This window comes from Chiroxiphia lanceolata, chromosome 1 (assembly GCF_009829145.1).
Source record: "Chiroxiphia lanceolata isolate bChiLan1 chromosome 1, bChiLan1.pri, whole genome shotgun sequence".
NCBI classification, from domain to species: domain Eukaryota; kingdom Metazoa; phylum Chordata; class Aves; order Passeriformes; family Pipridae; genus Chiroxiphia; species Chiroxiphia lanceolata.
This window is the reverse complement of record NC_045637.1, coordinates 18,746,985-18,767,971: the sequence shown is the minus strand read 5'-3', so window position 1 is coordinate 18,767,971 and position 20,987 is coordinate 18,746,985. Positions and strand designations below refer to the sequence as shown.

Below are 20,987 nucleotides of genomic sequence, written 5' to 3'. Positions count from 1 at the left end.
CAAAAAGTAGGTGGTGACTTTTCTGCACTTTTAAATAATCCCCTCAAAAAACCTGTGCATTTACAACTTAATATGTGAGATTGAGATCATTGCCTTTCCACTCAGTTCCTGCAGAAGTGGACAAGAGTAGAAAATGATAGATCCAGAAAAGAGATTTCACATGACTATTCCCTTTTTAGAGCATTTTAAGCTTTATTAACAAAACACTTTAAACTTTGAATTAAATGATGAAGCTCCTTGGCATAAGAAAACAGCTTTAAAAACCACTGTTTTAGTTTCCAAGAAGAAAAAGCTTAATACCAAAAACATTTCTGTTTCCAACTATAACAGTATCTGGCATAAGAGGATATTGTAACAATAATTCCCATCTCTTGGTGAGTGTGGATGGTTTTCTACTCCGCAGTAAGAGCAGAGGTATGCAGTGGAAGGGTCAGCCTTGAGCTCGACAGAACACAGCGCATGTGATTTTAGGCAAGTCGTTCGAGACTGTGTCCAAGAAAGGCAGGAGGCAACACTTACAGTGCATAACTTCAGGACCCGGTCTCGTCTTACAGTGCAGGTGGAGGGCTGCACGTCTCGGGAAGGAATCCAGAATAACTGGGGAATTGCCTAAATCTAGGTAGGAGAGAGATCAGAGTTATTTCTGAGAACAGTAACGAGACTGAGCCCCTGTGGGGTACCGTCTCCAGCCTCTTGCCGAGACGAAGTTGTGGGCAGGTGCAGAAGTATAAAGCTAGATGTCCAGGGAACAGCAAGTTCAAACCCCTCCCAAACACTTCAAACACATGTTTCTGAAATTTCAGCTCCTTCAGCACTAGGTGACAGCTGACAGGGCTTTTAAAAGCATCAAATTTTGGATTTATATGCTTAAAAGTTCTGTCTGTCCCACATTAGGCATTATAGCTAGCTCAGCAATCCAGCAGCACTGAACTCTGCAAGTTAATTTTTCATTTTACCTCAGCTATTTCAGTGTTACCCTGTAATGTGCAGAGCAGGTGTGTGCTAAATCCTTTATGGATCTAGCCTGTAACCATTCCATAGTCACTCCTTTACCTGTAAAACAGGAATAGCAGTTCCCTACTCATATACTATGAGAATAAATGCATAAATGTTTTTGGAAATGTTCAGATAATACAGACACTGGCATTTTAAAATCACCTGGAAGTACAGCTGCACTATACAAGGCCTAAACAATTCAGTCACCTAGAAAATCAAAAGCTGCTTTAGAGGAGAGAAAGTTTAGGCATACACAGTATTTTTAGATCACCATTTGAATTCCAGTTGAGGCCTTTTAGCTGTCAAAGTTGTGACATTTAATTACACTGTACATAGTATTAAGAATTAGTAGTTTATTCTAGTCAGGGGAAGGAACATAATGAACACAGAAACAGCGTTCTTGATTCTAGAGTTCATTTGTTGATGGAGCTAGGGGATTAATTTTGAGTATGGAGTCTGAGGCATTTCCCATAAGAGACCTTATCAGAGTTAAATGTCAAGGCAATTACGTTTCTGGTGATACTTTCTAAAATCCAGTGCCTTTTGCATACAGAATCACAGAAACAATTACGTTGGAAAAGATCTCTGAGATCAAGTCCAACCTATGACTAAACACCTCCATGTCAACTAGACCATACATGAAATTAAAAATCCATCACCTTTTTTTTTTTTAACATCTTCAGCGGAGGCGCATTTATCTGCTGAATACATTTATCCGATTTCAACAGTGAAATCGGGATCGAAACGGGAAGCCTCATTTACTAAGAAACCATCTTTGTGTCTGGTGGTCGGCAGAAGCTGTGATGTCGAAGATAAACCTTGGAGAGGACACAGAGGTGGGCACGGCTGGCGGCCCACAGCCCCACTCCTGCCCGTGACCCCCTCAGGGCTCCTCCGACCCGTGGACACGAATTTGTTATGTGGTGTTTCACTGCCCATGGTGGGTCTGGGGCAGCTGCAGAGAAACCGACGTTTCATCCTTGACGGGTCGTGGCGCCTCCAGGATCCCGGGGCAGGAAACACTCGGGCACTTCTCACGCCGGACCCAAACCACACCAGGCGCCTCCTCGCGCGCCGCGTTCCACGTGCACAACCTGGACGTGGCCAAGTTATGTGGAATATAAAGTAGGAAATTAACCTGCAGCCCTCAGCTTGGGCTCAGAGGTTTTCAACCCGGCAAGGCCCCTCGGCCTGCGGGCGGGACAGGACCGGGGATCGTGCAGGTGCCCCGTCGGTGGGGCACCGGAGCGAACACAGACCGGCACAGCCCCGAGCCCCGGTGGGGCAGGCGCCGGCTGCCTGGTGCTCTGGCCCCGCCAGCTCCAACAATTCGGAGGCTCCCGTCTCACGGGACGGGGCTCTTCCCGGCCGCGACGCCGCGGGCGGGGGCTGCGGGAGCGCGGCGGGGGCAGAGTGGACGCAGGGCCGGCCCCTCTCCCGCCTCCCGCCAATGACGGCCGGGCCCGTCAGCGCGCGCGTCACGGGGCGGTGCCAAGATGGCGAAGGTGTCGGAGATGTACGACGTGACTTGGGAAGGTAACGCCGCGCAGCCGGCGCTCCCCTCCCGCGGCTGGGGCCGTGCCGGCACCGACCGGCCCCCGGGGCGCGGGGTAGGCGGCGCTCTCGGCGCCCCGCAGCGCGGCGGGCCCGGGGCGGGCCGGTGGTCCCCAGGCGGGCCCGAGGGGCTGGGGCGAGGGGCGGCGGTTCTGCCTTCCCGGGCTGTGGGCGGCCGGCCCGCCTGAGCGGCCAACAGTGCTCGGCCCCTCGGTGCCCGCAGGTCCGGCGGTGAACGCACACCTCACCCGGAGCGCCCCGCCGGCCTCCCCGAGCCTCCCCACCGGGTGCCCCCGCCGGCCGCCTCCGCTTCGCGGGCTCGGACCCCCCGTCCCCAGGGCTCGGACCCCCCCGTCCCCAGGGCTCGGACCCCCCCGTCCCCAGGGCTCGGACCCCCCCGTCCCCAGGGCTCGGACCCCCCCGTCCCCAGGGCTCGGACCCCCCCGTCCCCAGGGCTCGGACCCCCCCGTCCCCAGGGCTCGGACCACCCGTCCACAGGAGCCGGCGGCGGGCCCTCCCGCTGCCCATTCTCCCCCTCAAGAACACAGCGCCACCAAGAGAAAACGACCTCTTGGCTGGGTCAGCAGTTTGTGTCATAGTTCATCTCTTGGTGAACTGAAAATTAACTTGTTATTTTCGTTAAATTTGATGATAAGCGTTTCTGGGGGAACTCTCAAGAAGCTCTGAAGTGACACAAAAGTTTTTTAAAATCTTGCCCCCTCGGGTCTTTGTAGCTTTCATGTCTGCTTGATCATAATGGTGATTTATTTTTCATAAATCAATACTGTTTGAGGTTTGCTCGACATTCTCAGTGGTCCTTCTTTCATAACCAGTACGTGTTCACATGTGAGCTCAAGACCATTGCAGTCTCCTATCAGGAACAAATCAGTGGTTCTCCGTAATTTTGGCCATAAACAGGGAACCTTTAGCTGTGTACCGTATGCTACACACATACAGTAGAGAAGATAATACAGAGAGAAGCTGTGTGATCGTCGGTTTTCATTTATTTACTACCAATCTGTGAAGAAATAATTGAGTAATAGAATAATTCCCCAGTCATGAATCATTACTTAGTTTGGTTTTGTAGATAAGAGGAGGAATATTGAAGGGGATGTATTTTAGCAGATGCCTGTAACCTGCCTATTGAAGTAGTGCCTATGCTGTCTTTCTTGCACTTTTTTTTGTAGGACTCTGAAGCAAAACAAAATGGAGTTTGACACATTAAGTTTTTAGCTCAAATTGCAATAATCTCAGAAAATATATCAGCTGTTATTGAAGAAAATAGTACTTTAACTGGACGGATAAGGATGAAGAAGTGGACTTGCTTGCCAGTCTGTCTGGTGGTCAGTTTATAAGTAGTGTTGCTCTGGTATTTGCTTGCATCACCATGATGTCATTGACTAATTGGGAAGAGCTTGGTTGCCTGTTCTTCTGTATCTCCTGTGAAAAGGTGTGTGAAGCTCAGCTTGGATAGAGAGCAGGCAGGCTGCTGTTTGGGAAGGGAGATTGCAAGTTGTAACACTGCTGGTGTTAGACTTACCCAGTGCTCTAAAAAACCTTGTGTAAAAAACTTTTCCAGTTTTTATTTTGCTTGAGCAGACATTGTTAAAAAACCCAGGAATTTAAGTGGGGTTTTTTTTACTCCTATTGTTGTCAGGTATCAGTGATTGAAAAAAGAAATGAGTTTTTTTCACAGGATGGGTAATGTGCACTGTGGACAGATCTCTGTACATTTAGATCTAGTTTTTTTGGCTGAGAGCATTGTAGAGGGTATTCTCTTATGTAGAGGCCAGGTGTAGAATGTTCAAGGTTGCTGCTTCTGGATTTGGCTACTTTATGCTGAGATTAGCATCCTACTCTTAGAAATAACCTCCATGTTCTATTTCCAAGAGTTCTGATTGACATTTGTGGCATTGTGTGTATAGTTTTGCATATGGGTGTGTAGAATGAGGAATTTTGGAGGACCAGCTGGTGAGTTTTGTCATATCAGCTTCTCAGTTGGTTTCTTCTTCTGTCTAAATGATAGAGCTGGTGTGTAGGGGAAGATCTGTGTTAGTACAAGGGGCTGTCTCCACTTTAAAAGCACACATCTGAAAAATTCTGGGTTTTTTAATCTCTATTTTAAGAGATGAAAAGTAAAGTGGAGTCCTGCAACAGGTCATGCAAAGACTCTTCTTAAAGAAGAAGGTTTTTGTCTTTTGTCTCTGTGAACTTTAACAGATCCCTGGTGCAATGAGGCTTTTCATGGGTGGGGTGATCCCAGCACTGTTGTGACCTAGTCCCTAGCAAAGAACTTGAACACAGTTCTAGGAATTTAATGTAGCTCATTTTGAATCTTTCTAAAATGCTCAATTTCTGTGAAACCGGGTGTATGGCTGATATTTATCTAAAAAATGTCTGTTATATATACTCAGGCCTTTCTAAACAAGACGTTTTATAGTTACATACTGCTCTAAGATGAATGTGTGATTCAAGGTTCAGGAAGTAGAATAACATGAGACAAATGAAATAGTTTGTACCTTGCTTTGGCTTTCACACAGGTTCTTTGAGACAGAGGTTGGAGTTTAACCATGATTAAATGTTGTTAGGTAAATATGTTGTGTGGGGGGGTTAGGAAAGATAAATGAAAATAACTGTTTTCCACTGTTGGAGCTGTTGTCTTTATTTTTTCTTTCTTTACTTTGTTGCTGTGTCTCAAGCTTTAAAGTGTATTTGAAAATCTGTGGAGCAGGAAAACCTCTCAGTTAGCTTTAGGGTCTTGATGGACTTAGATGATCCAAATATGGTTTCAGGATGCTATGGTATTAAAAGAGAAGCTTATATATGGTTATGCATCGTATATTTTACAGCTTATTTACTTGAGACAAAGATGATATGTGCTCCTTTTTTGTGGTCACCGTTGCTAATCATCCTATAGAAAATGGCATATTTCCTGCTTCTTTAATGTATTAAAGAAACATTGTGGAGTGACAGGGAGCCAAGAACTGCAGGTCTGGCACAGGAGCATGATGTAGTAGATTAGCACATCAGATGGCAACTGGTGATGTGCAACCTCTTACCAGGAGTTTCTTGAGCTGCGTAGAACTTCATAGAGTAAATATTTATCATATTGTCAGTGGTATATTGAGGATGAATTTGTGCCATGAATGGAAATGTTAAAAGAAAGCAAACACTTGTGTAACTTTGTTTTAGGAGCAGGTTTTGGAGCACACAAGTTAGTCTCTGTGCCTAGAATTAGAATGATCTGCAAACAAGCACCAGTTGTGATAGTAAAGAACTATTAAAATAACAATTGACTTTCACAGAAAATACATCTGACATATTGTCAGAATTGGACAGAATAAACTAACTTTTCTTTACCTTGCACAGAAGCATCGTGGCATTAACATCTCAAACCCTGCTAAAATGAAGCAGTGACTCAGCTAGTGATAGCTGAGCTTTGTGGAGATCTTTGAGTGCTGTCACAGCAACTCTCATTTCAGTCAATAATTCTCTTCCCTGGATATCAAAACCAAAAAGAGAAAGGAATGGCATATTCTCGAAACTAGATTTCTCTTTATATAAATTGAAAACAAGTGAAAAGAGTATTTTTTTTAAGATTTTTATTAGAACATTATGCCTGTTGCTTAAGTTCTCTGTATTGTTAAATTAGTATTGCTGTTTTCTGTATTAAAAATTGCACTATTTAAATAGAGGCACTTTAAGAATTTTCATTACATTTTCATGTGAGAGATACTTTTTCCAAGGAATTCTTCTTAACATAGCATATATGTGAGGCCATTTTCTTGCAAATGCATGTATGTTGGAACATGTTATATATGAAAAGAGAAAGTTCCTAACGAATTTGAAAACTTCCACCCTTCTATTTTTAATGTCCCTAGTCATTAGAGTCCACTTTAGATGACAAAATTGTTTCCTTCCTACGACTTAGGAACTCAATTCATATTTTGTTTGTTTGGAAAGAGTAGGAAATCATTTTATCTTCATCATAATCTGTGTGCAATTAAGTGTTGTTGAAGCTGTTGTTCTGTGCTGTCTTTGCTTTCTTTTAGCTATTCCTAATTTAGAGTTGTAATCAAAGGGACAGATTAGTTTATTCTGGGTTTTGTATATGAATTTTTGGGGTTACAGCAGACAAAGGTGAGTTGCTGGGGTTTTTTGCTGTAGTTGAGGCCCCATTGACAGCTGAGTTGTCAAGGTTAGTGGCAGCATCCTCAGCATCCCACTGAGCCAACTGTGCCTCTGCCTGCACCTGCCATGTGAGAGTGGACAGAGGTGAGCTGTGGGAGGAGATCTGGTGGCTGTAACAGAGGAACAATATACAAATGAGCTCTGGAAATATAATGGCCATGGGGTCCCTGAGCAACTGTGGTAGCAGCTGTATGTCACGGTGACATTTTGGAGTTTGCAAGGGATGTCTCTACCAACAGTGGTAATTTCATTCATTTCATTGAGTGCTTTTAGGTGTCAAGGACTTGAAAACTATGATCCAACTCATCAAGGAAAGTATAAGTATTTATAGGAGGATTACTTCATATCTGGTTGCTCAGGCCAAATGAACTGACACCTTAAGAGACACAAAAATAAAACCCAAGTTGTGTCTCTTGGCTTGCAGTAGAGTGCTTATGGGCTTTTAGGAAACAGCAAACATTGTGGCAAGTGCATCTGCTCCTTTGAACTTGTAAGGTTTTGATTAATATGTGCAAAGATTGCCAATTTAGGAAAACCCAATGTATCAATTGCTCACCATCCACCTATATATGTGACAGAAGTCATAATTAAAACTAGACATTTTTTTACTACACATTTTTTTTCCGTAAAATCCCTGATTGCTTCTGCCCAGCCTTATATTATATGTCTCCAAACTTAAGTTATTGTCTGAGTCTTTGGATAGCTTTCTTAGTAAAAAATTCATTGTTTGACAACATTGTAAAAAGCCTTGTGTAAGTTTTACTGTAGTTTTTAGTGTTTTCTTTCTTCTACCTTTTACATAAAATTCAGTATGTCTAAAACCAAGAAGTCTTTCAATAGATGCACATTAATGAGAACCTTTTTTTTCACTTCATTTTTCAGTCATCAGCTGATGTTCTAGTCGCTGTCCTACAGGTGTTTTTGTATTGCTGTAAATGCCGTACTTGTGTGATGAATGGTAAATGTGCATTCTGTTAATACATAATTCACACACTATTCCATTTGGAATCACACTGGAATGAAGGGATTGATAATTTCCAAGTAAATGAGTGTGTGGAAATCAGACAGCTTATTTATTTTTAGGCATTTAAGTTGTCAGCTTTTGTGAATGTTTGTGTTCTCTCACATTCTTGCTGTCTAACGTTGAGTTTCCAGGGACCATCATGTGTCTAGAACCATTTAACTTTGCCTGTGCGTATGAAATGTAACACTGTGGTGGTTTTGGTTGAATTTCAAAATACAAAATGTAGCACAATAACAGTCTTATGAGTGAACCGAGATCACTTCAGGTAGATGGAACAACATTCAGTGCTTAATTTTTAACTGTCATTTACATTAGCTGTGTTTTGAAGTGCAAGAAAAACTGACAGTGTTTAGGTCTATCGTTGTATTTGTTTTTCCAGCTGTTGTAAAGTTTTTAAAAAATATTGGTGATAGTTATCCTGTTACCTTCTTATTAGTAAAACCACTATCTAGTAATGAAAACTATTTTCCTTATGTTTCCTCAAAATCTGTTCTTGTATATAGATCATCTACATGTATATAAATGTATGTATATATAAAATCACACTCTTAGCAATGTCCTGGTCCAGAGGATAAATAAAGCCTAGGCTAGGTAGTGCTCTCTAGCTGACTTCATGAATGTGCCTGCTCTCTTGGAGATCTGATGCATAGTAAATGTACTCTTGAAACAAAAATCCTAATGCTAAAATAAACTATCTGTTCTGTCTTACCTAGATAAACAGTGATATTTTTTATACCTTTGGGCATTTCTCTGGTATAGGAAGCCTTCAGTTCCATGTCTGCCCTTCTTGGAGCTCCTTTCTCTATGAGTGTCTAGATTCGTTTTAGAGTGAAAGTTATAATAGTTTTTCTAATACTTCTAATACTGGAAATTTATTCACCTGTAACAGAAATGCAATTTTAGTGTTGCTTGTAAATGTGTGAAACTACTTGGAAGAAATCTCTTGTAGCCTATTTTGCCTAATCATGGATAAATTTTATTTATTGGATAACTAGGTATGGGGTTTTTTAGTGCATATGTTACTTTCATGAGAGACTGCAAACTTTGAAGGTGGATTGATTATATTAGAGCATGAGCACAGTTTGTGTAATAGGGTTTCAGAGGTCTGGTACACCTATCTGTTCTCTAGTAGGTTTTTTAATGTTAGTAGGAGTCATGTTTTTAGGTCTGTTGCTCTCTAAACCCATTCTTCCTATGCATATCTCCCAGAAATCACATTAAAATTCTATTACTATCTGTAAATATAATTTTTGTTCTTCCCTTTGCCCACAGATATGCGTGATAAAATGAGGAAATGGAGGGAAGAAAACTACCGAAACAGTGAACAGATAGTGGATGTTGGAGAAGAGTTAATTAATGAATATGCATCTAAACTTGGAGATGACAGTGAGTAAACAACCATTATTTTTAAAATTCCCATTGTCTTACTTGATTATCTGTTTCTGGTCTCTATTTTATTTAACAGCCTTTTTGTTGTCTTTCTGTATGTGATATTGATAAAATATATATTACTTTCTTAGTCTATTAGGCTGTGGTAATTCCAAAAGTTTATTTTTTTCCCAAATATGGGCTGCAGAGAAAACAGATGTAAAAATTACCTGATAGAACTGTTAGCTTGCTATATTTGTAGTTGGACTGTTATATGAAAACTTTTGTTACTTAGCCATTATTTGACTGATTTTCTGTTCTTCAGCACTGTGGGAAAAATTGAAAAGTGGCTGTTCTGCAGGTCTGATCAGAGAGCAAGTCCTAGCGGGGACCTGTTTAGAAGATTGAAATTATAGTGGTGGGAAAAATAGAGAATTAGAGCTTTTTTGCCTTTCAAGATGTCAGAAGGTACTTTAGTACTAAAAACACTGAATTGATTAAATATATTTTTAATTAATTCCAGCAGTTTCTTAATTTGTCCTTGTTTCAGCAGTGGTTCATGAGAGTAGAAGGGGAAAAATATACTGACAGAATTCATTAATCCTATTTATGTTATAGGTGTTTCCTTTTATCTTAAAAAAACACCAAAACCCAATTATTTTCATTTATTGTCTCTTTTTTGTCCAGTTTGGATAATTTATGAACAGGTGATGATTGCTGCCCTGGACTGCAGTCGAGATGATCTGGCATTGGTAAGTTTTCACACTGACTTTTCCTTCACACGTTTTTGTCCTGGGTATCTCTTCCAGATAGTTTTTTGGACATTCTGAACTCCATAGCTTGGACTGGTGGAAAGAATATCTATCAAGAAATACACTTCTGGGAAGAAACCGCCACCACCTACCTTCTCTAATGTGTAACTTTTGTTTAGACAGATCACATCTCTTCCAATAGCCATGAAAATATTTACAGCTACTCTGGTATGGGCTAAATGTCAAGAATAATATTGAAGTTACCATATTGTACAGAGAGTGTTTGTTTATTGAAAACCTCTCAAATGATATTGGTTTTTTGAATGTTTTGAGGTAAAATGTCTACTCATACGTATCATATTATATGTTATGTTGGCTACCATCAAAGAAAGTCATTGACATGTTGGAGCAGGTCTTCAAGATGAATAAGGAGCTGGACTGCATAATGTATAAGGAAAAGCTGAGATCTGAGTTTGTTAAGTCTTGAGAAAGCCAAGAAGGGATTTTATTGCTGTCTTTGAATATGTACTAATGGGAAGGTATAAAAAAAGGTGGACATGTTTCCGTAGATGTGAAAAAAGAGTGTGAGACAAAAGCTGAAACAAAGGAAATTCCAATTAGATGTTAGGAAAAACTTAGTGAACACTATGATAAAGGGCACAGAGAAGCTGTGGATTCTCTGTTGGAAATGCATAAAAATAGACTGGGATATGGCCCTGCACTCCCTTGGAAACTGGCTCTGTTTTGAGTGGGATTTGGAGCAGTGAACTGCAAAGGGCCCTTGCAATCCAAATTATTAAGTGATTGTTGATAAAAATATTATTAATGGATATTTGAGTTTTGTCAATTTGTATGCAAATTTATTTGAATGATACAAATAACAATTTAGATAAAATTAGTTTATTTTGAACTATAACACCTGTTCGTTAGATTAAAAATAAAAAAAACACTGAATCAAAAAAAAAACCAAGTAACCTTAACTAATCCTTTAAAGGCATCAACAGGAAAAAGGAAAAGTGTATTTTGCAGGAAAATTTTAATAATCTTTTTACCTCTCCTTCACACAACAGTTAGAAGAAACCAGAGGCTTGTCTTATGCCCTTAAAGGCATCAAACTTGAGCTTATTGTAAGTAAAAAGACATTTTCAGGACTCCAGATCTTTCACAGGGATTACTTCTCCAGTGCCTTGTTCTCAGTCAGATGGCAAAATACCTCATAAAGTCTTTGAGCTTCATGTCATTTGGGTGAAACTTAATGCAAGGGGTCAGACTAGAGGATGCAGTTGGGAGAAGGCCATTTTGAAAGTAGGCAGAACAAGTTTGTCTTGCATCCCAAATGTATATGGTAAAATGGAGTATGCTGGAAAATACAGTACAAGACTTTGAACTTGTTGTGAACTCACTGAGCTTCCCTCTCTTTTGTTCCTCAGAAGAAAATACTGCTGTAGTATAGCTGTCTGTTTAAACAAAAACAAATAGACTTACTGATTAAATAAATACATTTCTGTGTCCTGATTTATATGTAAAAGGGTTTTGGTCTTATTTTCAGGGTCTTTTAAGGAAGACTTTCACAAAGTTGTTGAAGGAGCCAGTGTTGAAAGATCAGTTGTGAAACACTCTTTGTTTTTACTAACCCTGGCAGGGATTTTAAATTTCAGTTTCTGTGCCCTTTAAGGAATAATACTTGAGATGAGGGAATGCAACATTTTATATGCAGCTCAGAAAGGAGGTTAAAAGCTTAGAGGGAAACCTTAGGCTTGTTTCTTAGTTTTTAATTTGACTGATTTATAATAAAGTGATTAGTTAATTCAAACAAGTCAACATCATACGTGGCATTTTACTGCAGCTGTAGCTCCAAAGTAGACAAACAGCTCTGGAACTTCTGGTTTTTTCAGCAGTGAGCTCTTGACAGCTGTGATGCATTTTGCTTAGGGGGACAGGTCTCATCTACTCCAAATGAGAAGGCTGAGGTAGTTTTCAGAGTGGTTTATCTGACTTTTGTTTTTTCTTTCCTCGTTTCCTTTCTGTCCTGCACAAACTGATTGTGTAATGCATGTCCCTGCTGCAATCAGCCAGTTGTTTCACGCACATTTTAGTGCAATCACCTTGGCAGCACTTGTACTACCAGTGTTTTACCTGCTGAAGTTCAGGTTTATATTTCTTTGCCTTTGTTAGACCTTTAAAATTAAAACCTGTGACCAAAAAGTCAGAATGCAAATTAAGTGCAAATTAAAGTTTCACATACAAATGACATTTGCCATTGTAACTGCTGAGTTTCTGAGAGAATCTCGAAAGTAGATTATTGATGTGGTGCAGAACCAGTCCTCAATAACAGAAATGATTATGGGGATTACAAGTTAAATTTAAAAAGAGGATATTCAGTGCTGCTGAGTCCAGAGCATTTTGAAGATGTAGCTAATGTAGTTAATTCATGCACTTTTTGTTTTGTGTTACAGTGTCTTGTTCATGACTTTCTCACAACTTTTCCTGTGACTTTATTGTGTCTGGTAGTGTAATCTGCGGGAGTTTATTTTGGCCTTTTGGCTGCTGTGTTTGTTTGGGTAGTGATTGTGTAGTCAGATCTAATGTATGACTCCTGCACTTGAACACTAGTTCTTTCATATTGTCAGTGAGATGTTTTTAAATGTAAATGCCCATCTGCAGATTTTGGAGTTCAGTATTGTAATGTTACAATTATTGTAAATGTTACAATTTTTGTTATTTTAACATTTTATTGAAGAAGAGTAGTAGGTGTTTTTATATTAAAAATCACCATCCTTCAGGATTCCCTGATCACTGGACCACAGGTGGATTTATTGTCCACAAAAGTTCTTTTTAAAGCCTATAACGTTGTTTGGGTTTTAAAAGCTGAAGTGAAACTACTTTTCTAGAGTTTCATGTAAATTGTCCTGTCTCTTAAGAATGTTCACTGATTCGTTCAGACATCATATAACATGCTGCTAAGTACATGTAATTTTTTATGACTAGAGCAGCAGCAGTTCACCTAGACTCAAAGTACCAGTAAACCATTTCTGTATTAAACCTGAGCCTTTCTGTGTGAAATTGAGTTGTTAAGATCTTGGTCCATTGCAAACTAAGTTGATTGTGATAAAAATAGTCTGTGCTTACTTGAGGCTAAGCATTACTATTTTGGTTACTGTTTCCTTTCTCTCATCCTTGTGTTTTAGCATCTGGGAGAGATGTGAATATTCCTCTTGGATGTACTCTAGCAACCTGTTTACAAAACCAAACTGTTACTTCTGTACTTTTTCCTTTGACCAGTGGATGTGATGAGATGGAAGAGATTATGTCGATAGGCCTCTGCTAGAACCTTAGCTCTGAAGAACAAGTTTCAAAGCTGAGTTGTATAAAGTGTCTAGAGGAGGAGGATTCAGTGTGAAGGTTTTAACATGATTCAAACCACTGGTGTCTTTGAGAGCCTGTGGACTGTTCTGCCTCCCACCATAATGAGTCAGCTACAAACTTTGCAATGCTAGATATCTAGCCACGTTCATGATACAGTTACAAGTTAGTTTTGCTCTGGGGAAGTTATGACTCAGTCCCTCTACCAAACATCCTTTTTCACTAATCCAGAGAAATCTTCCTGTGATGAATTCTTTTTATCCATCCCAGGTGTCTCATTGATTTCAGGAGTTAAAACCTATGCCTCTTTTTCCAGCAGGCTGTACCCAAGCCAGTGACAAACATTTTCTTTGGATTTCAAAGTTTTATTTTAAAAATAAACACAGAGCTTTGTATTAGCATAGTTTGTTCCATTGTGAGATATCCATTTATTAAAGAAGTATCACATAAGCTATTTTGGTTTTTTACTGTCTTGTGTTATTATGCAGCAACTGAGAAGACTTAAAGTTTTAATAGTATCAGGGCTGTTTTAGTAGGTGAGTTTAATTTTCTAGGCAAATAACTATTTCCAAGGAGGCCTCAGAATCTAATGACCTGTAGGGAAGATATTTCTTAAAACCAGTCTTCTATCAGAGTTTCTGTTTTCTTTTGCTTATATCAAAAGTTGGTATTTACTTCTACTTAAAATTGCCATTCCAGGTTGTTGAATTATCAACCAAGGCCTTTTTTTTTATTTCTTTTTTTTTTTCTTTTGTTGTCTTCTTCTGTGTAGATGTTTGTATTCACAGTAGTATTTTTGGTTCTTTGTATAGTTTTGTCTTCAGGAACTAAGGCGGCAGTTTCCTGGGAGCCACAGAGTTAAACGATTAACTGGAATGCGATTTGAAGCTATGGAAAGGTAAAACCTGATTTTTAAAAAATGTACTTTCTGTCTGGAAAAATGTTTGCTCTTTCTTAAAAAAACATTCAGGCAAAACATGAAGTCATGGCAAAGTCACGGTAAAACAATGCTGGGCAGTTTCTTTATAGGAAATAACATTGACACCATGATCATATTGTAATTTTTAGACATCTCTGTTACAGTTTTGCGGGTACTGTGCAGTGTTTCATTTTTGCAATCTTCCCATCAGATTTCCTAGACCAGAAAGATCTCTTACTTGACAGCGTAAGTCCTTATACAGTAAAACACTGCACACTTTTTTGGCAAATTCTGTGAGGTATATGTTTCATCTCATAGAGCTAGAGAAGCATATGAAAATCAGTGCCATCATTTTTTCGCCTTAATTGTTCTTCTGTGCTCCTGATTACTGCAGGGTGCAGCTCTTTACCCTTGTTTTCTGAGTGTGGGTAAATGAATTTAATAAGGATTAAATCTATGGAGTTTGTTACAGAAACAACTCAAAAAACACATGGAGTAGAATGGCAGAACCTAAATGTCAGACTGACCTTTTTGAAATATCCTATAGAATGGTTATAACATACGAAGTTTAAAAGGAATTACTAAAATAGTGAACAGATTAAAACTTTTCATCTTTCTGAGATGAATGACCTCAAGGCTTGAGGATGACCTTTATTGTCCACCTTTTCCTTGGTTGCATAATTGATATCAACATTCTGTTCTGAAACCCTTGTCTTGGGTGTTGAGAAGGCCTTCCAGCTTTCAGTGCCTTTGAATACTGGCAAATCTGTTCTGTGTCCCATTTTGCATACAGAGTTGGTGAGGTTTGGAGCCTCTGGGCCATCTTGATACAGAGGAGTTGGAAGTACACCCTAAATGTGTTTTTAAAAGATATTTATTTAGCAAATGTTCTTCTGTTACATTCTTGCAAAATTAACTTTGAAAATGGTATTTGATATGAGCCACCAATGATTGTCCACTGCATGAATCAAAAAGGAAGAATAACTGGACTCCATCCACAGGAACCATCTCAAGGTGACTAGATATTCCAGGTTTCACACTCACTTTATATTAAATGTGTATTCTTGAAGAATTTCCATTAATCTTAACTCTCTTGTCTTCATTTTATATAGGATAGGAAGACAGTGAGAGAATGGCAGCAGATTTTCCCCCCTCCCTAAACCTATTCAGAAGTACAATAGATCATAATTCAGTTCAGGCTTATGTGACTGCATTGAAGATGTTATTGCATGGGAACATATCTTTGTGGGAGATGACTGTTGCACAAACATTATGTGTGGTTTCAGTAGTGAAGTGCTATTAAACCACAGTTTTCTGAAAGTGCTCATCAAATTACTTGACAAAAGATCTCTGTCAGGATAGATCCTTGAGGTTGGAGTATCAGGGAGCAGAGGCATTAACAAAAGCTGAGGTTTCTTCATAGATTTTCTCTAGAAGTCAAAGACAGAGGTTTCAGCTTTGGGTTGTCTTGAGCAGGAATCCATCTGCAGATACTCTAAGCCATGCCCTGGTGAAACCTGTCTGTCTCCACTGACTATAAAAGAAGTCTAGGAAAACTTAGGTCATATTTTCAATTGAAGAAGGGAACTTCTTGTTAAATTCTAAGTGACTTGTAGGATCTAAGAAGGGTCCTGCTTTCCCCAACAGGAAGAGGAAACCATGAAGAACATCCCCATAGACTGAGACATCCTTGTAGACACTTGCTAATCAAAATAATAATATCCTGGAACTTCACCATGTAAAACTGGGATTATGGCCATCATGTTCAGTCTTCTAAAATGCATTTGATAGGGTAGCAACTAACAGAGAACACGAATACAGCATTTTACAGCACATCTGCTAAAGTCTGTAGCAGTCACCTTCTACTCGTTTCTGCTTTTGTGCTTCCTTTGACATTTCCTCTCATACCTTATGGTAACTGGACTGGACAGCTGAGCTGTGCTTATGGCAGCAATGCCTACGGAACAGTGAGAGTACGTAAATGAGTGTCCGAGGTGAGAAGGAATGTGTATCCTCAAAAATCAGTCAGCAGTACCACTGAAAAACAACTTGTCAAACTATACCTGAGGACACAATGTATGCCCTGGTTCTGTGGTGATAGCACAACAGCTGTGGAGTCAAAGGTGTTTTGAATTGGATTATTTCATTTGTCAAGTTTGGGTCATGTACACTGCTGACTGAACACACAGATCTCTCTCAGAAGGTTTGAAGTGCTCATAGCGCCTGAAGTAACCTGTTTTGAGCATACTTCAAATAGCAGAATTAATTAATTTAAAAAAATTATAAAAAATTATGGTGGAAAACATTTTCTTTCAAGACTTATAGTCTGGGGTAGATTCTTCTGTGAATCTTTTCAGTTTGATGTATGCAGCTGCTTTTACTTTTTATAAGTCACAACGGAAGAAACTTACCTGAAGTTTTAAATTATAACAGTGAAGTGAAATGTCATTATTTTGGATTGCCTTTCAAATTTTGAAGTTTCTGTTTCTTGAGAGATGTGAAAGGGAGAGTAGGGATGTGATGGTTGGATCTGCTGGGTATAGAAAAAGAGAGGTCAGGAGACTAAGATATTGTGTATAGAATATCTAAGTTGCTGCTGAAACAGTATTCCATGAAATAATTACCGTGTGGTTTTTTTTAACTTGGTAACATGAAATACTGCTGTTGATATTTAGCACTCACTCAAAAGATTTTTTTATAAATATAGTTTGCTTAGTATATTCAGTATAAGAAGTGCAGGTGGGTTATTAACTATTGCAAGGACAGTCAAAAAGTCAGGAATTCTGTCTTAGCAGAAATAAATGCAAATAATTTCTTTGAACAGGTATGATGATGCTATCCAGTTATATGATAGAATTTTACAAGAAGATTCAACTAATACAGTAAGTTTAAAAGATAATTCTAAACTGAAATGTTTTGTTGTTTGAAATTGTAACTATTTTCTGTGTCTCACTGTGGAAAAACGTGTGTCTGTATTACTGTGTTTGTTTCCTTTAGTTTCCTATTATAATAACCTATGTTACCTTCATTTCATGATGAGAAGACGTGATGTAATACCTGCTTAAACACTGGTTTTAAAGACAAGGTTATAACTAGCAATCTTTCCAGCAGTCTTAGTAGCATTTAGATTGGACCTTTCAGCCGTTTCATTTCCCTGAATATTCAGTATTTAAAAGACCAGTATAGTTTGCCATGTGTCTATTGTATTCCTAATGCTTTATCTTACTTAAAGATTAGCTGTGACTACACTCAGGTAGTGCTTGAATAGCACCTATTTTGATTTATTGTCTGGGAGACTTTACTAGCCCTTGAATCAAAATGCATAAAGCATGCCAATTGCAAAGAACAAAATGTGGGGCAGACTGTACTGTTCTTTTAAGCATTTTTCAAATGCTGGTTGTGGAAGCCACAGTGAGCTATTAGATGCTAAAATAAAAGTTTAGAGAAAATTGTTGCAATATATTTTCATGCATTTTTTTCACACAAGGATAAAATTAGAAATATGAAGAAACTATGGAGTTTCAAAATTTTATGTGACATGTTGGAAAGTATTGAGTTTGTGTTACTTGGTTTTGAAGAACTGTTGGGTAAACTTCTGTGTAAATGTAATACTTGGGCTATTGCAGATGTTTTGGCAGTCTCAGGTAGACTTTCCTAGGTGCGTGTTGAACCTCTCCCTTTCTTTGGTCAGCTTATTTGATGGGCTGTGCTATTCAGGAGGGGAAAACCCACAGAAACACAGATAACTGGGATTAACTAGGGTATTCCAGAGCTGGATGTAGATCAAGTGCCATCAGTTAAAGTAAGTAAACTATTAAAAAAACCCACAAAACAAATTAAAAAACAAGCAGCAACAATAAAAAACACCCCAAACCACTGGAAAGTTACTTTCAAGGCAACACGTCTGAAAACCTTAGTACCAAGTTAAGCACTCAGACAACAGGTAAGTTTAAGTCTGTCTGTTAGCAGTGATAGAACTGAGAGATTTTGTGCAAGAGTAAAAATAACTATTTCAGTTCTTCATTCTTATTTTTTGCTGTCCCTGGAGCAGTAGAAGTTTGAGCTCAAGGAGTTTTGAGCACAAGACATGTATCTGTCCACAGTAAATGGGGGATTTTGAGTGGATGGCCCAAAGAGTTTCAGAGACACTAAGTCGTAAGAGCCATGGTAAACCAGTATGGAACCATTTCCAGTGTAGTCACAAGAACAGGTCACCAAGGTGCATTTTATGACCTTTTGCTGATGCCAGTGGAAAATAGAGCACCATTACAATGACTTCTCTGAACCACAGATCTTTGAAGTGTCCATTTCTGGCGGTTTTACTCTTCAGCTGTTGCAACATAGCTATCGTCATCCAAGTGGTTTGTTGGATGGCTTTATAAAACAAAATGATATATTTAAGTAAGTAGAATGCAAGATTATTACCTAATTTGGATTTTCTCTGTAACAAAATTATGAAGATCCAAAAAGCTGTAATATTTAGAAACATAAGTTCTAAATATTAGAACAGTTGCATGGTTGGATTTCTTAAGATCTGAGAATAGAATTGGAGAATGTTAAATGCAAAGTGGAAGTTCCTTGCTATATAGCTGTAGAATAGGTTGGGTAAGCTTTACATGTGAAGAGTGAAGGGTAAGTAGAAAGTTTTGATAAATTGTCATGTGCAGGTTTCTGTGTGTCTTTTACCTGTTAATTATTTCCATGCAGACATGTGGCTGCTGTAGAAGATAAATATTTCAAGATTTTAAAAAAGCAACTGTTGCTGAGTTTGCCTTGGCACTCACTTTACCTTATAGACATTTCTTCTGGTCTGCTGACACATGGAGTTGCTCATATACGTTAGACATTTTGGCAAGTCCTTGAAGTGAAACATAGACATTTGTTCACATGAATCATGTAAAAATCATACCTTGCGTTGACTGATCAAATAGAAGCATGGGAAAAACTTTTCCAAAAAATTATTTCTTTTAGACACATAGCAGACTTTTCCAGTATGAAAAGTGAACTTTGAACTCAAATTATGTAAATGGACATTTACACTTTTGGATGAGGTTTTGTCGCTTGCCAAACGCTGAAATTAAGATAACAGTAATTATTTAATTTCGTTTCTTATGATAGAATTCAAAGTAGTCTTTGTTTTTAAAATATCATCTCTCAATGTTTTATCTCACTCTGAGCTTACCTGCTGAAAAAGATGACTCATTTGACAATGGAGCAATGTTAATGTCTCTTCAGAGATTTTGTTGTATTTTTCAAAGCATGTAGGTGTTGAGTAATGATCTCTCTCTTCTAAAGACTTTAACATTAAGGAATGAAATGTGACTCCTGTGAAGTGCACAACTTGCATACATTTCAATAGCACAAGATTTGGAACCTTTTCCATTTTTGTGCATTTTGTTGAAATGAAGGCATATTAGAGCTCAAGCTGGCAGATTACTCTGTTATGAAGGCTGCATAATATTTTCTATTTTCTATTTTTTATTAAAATTTCATGTATCCAATTGAAAATCTTTATACTGATGCTGTATAGTGACTAAGTTGTTTGTAGATCTTCAGATAAAATGCTTATTCTGTTTCTGAACAATTATTGTCTGAACAAAAAAAAGAGGGTCATTGTTTTTTTAGTAGAGTTGGTATAAGGACTTTTTTGTTTGGTTTTTGCTGTTAATGTATTTCATTGAGAAATCCTTATTCTGCTCTGCTTTAGAGAAAAGACTTTTAGTTAGGCAGCAGTTGGGCCCTTCTTGAGGTAACCTGTCCAGGAGTGCAAAGAAGATTCTTGATGAGAACAGAAATTGAGTTCATGTCTCAAGACTTAGGCTGGTGTCTGTCCCACTCCACTGTCATCGTGGTGCATTGGCAGTTTTTCCTGATTGTTCAGGTCAACTATCAAGATGATTGCAGAGCATTTGGTCAACACCAGGGGAAAGTGAGATAAGACACACAGTTCTGGCTTAATTCTAATCCACAGAAAATCTGATGTCTTTATTAGGATAATTCCTCTGCTATTTTTCTTGCCACTTTTTCAACTAAGCTTTTAATACAAGAAGACACTCTGTATGCTTGCTTAGCTTAGGGCATGTGAATAATCTCATTAACTTCATGGGTTTAGTAATTGTGTGAACAAAGAATTAAAAATTAAGATTTTCATAATAAGATGGTGTTCTGAGTGAAGGTGGTGTCTTCCAGTGTTTATAAAGTAATTCACTAACAGCTCTGTTGTTTATGGGAGCGGGCAGGAACAAGTGTATGCATATGGTCACATGAAATTACACTTTCCCTTACTATTGAGATTCTTTTTGTAGACAAGCTGTAGAAAGACATCTTTCAGAAGAGGCACAGGAAGTGATTGAAGACCTATGTGGATACAGAATACTGGAAAGATTCAGAGCAAAATCTTAGTCCTTAATATCATGTAAATAGTCAGCAATATGTTTCATGAACATCCGAGTTTATTTCTTTCTGTGATTGTGCATTATCATCACTGACTGTATGGGTAACTTTTTTCCCCCCAGCTCTTTGTCTCTAGTAAATAAGATGAAAATAATGAGCACTAAGTTTGAGCATTGGATATCTATTTATTATCTGAACTGTGATAATTCCTTAAAATTGCTGGAGTACCTGTGCATTCATTTTGAACAGAGACATCCTGTGATGATCTTGCAGCTTTGTACATTGACCTATGGGATGCTCTAAGTTGCAAAAAGGAAAATTGCTCACCGAATGAAATATCTGCTGATAGAGGGAATTTTCTGAGGTGATGTGTATGTTTCATTAAATATATGGCAGCACTACCAGGAAAGACACAACTATCCTAAAC

At 38.7% G+C, this 20,987-nt stretch overlaps 1 protein-coding gene across 1 annotated transcript in view; it reads left to right on the top strand.

Annotated features, from left to right (window-relative positions):
* The first annotated feature begins 2,410 nt into the window (after positions 1-2,410).
* EMC2 (ER membrane protein complex subunit 2) overlaps positions 2,411-20,987 on the top strand; it is a 43,115-nt gene continuing 24,538 nt past the window's right edge. The window contains exons 1-5 of the mRNA XM_032686171.1: positions 2,411-2,532; positions 9,038-9,151; positions 9,821-9,885; positions 14,061-14,146; positions 16,992-17,049. Coding sequence (XP_032542062.1) covers positions 2,493-2,532; positions 9,038-9,151; positions 9,821-9,885; positions 14,061-14,146; positions 16,992-17,049 — 363 coding nt within the window. The 5' untranslated portion in view covers positions 2,411-2,492. The remainder of the gene's footprint in view (positions 2,533-9,037; positions 9,152-9,820; positions 9,886-14,060; positions 14,147-16,991; positions 17,050-20,987) is intronic.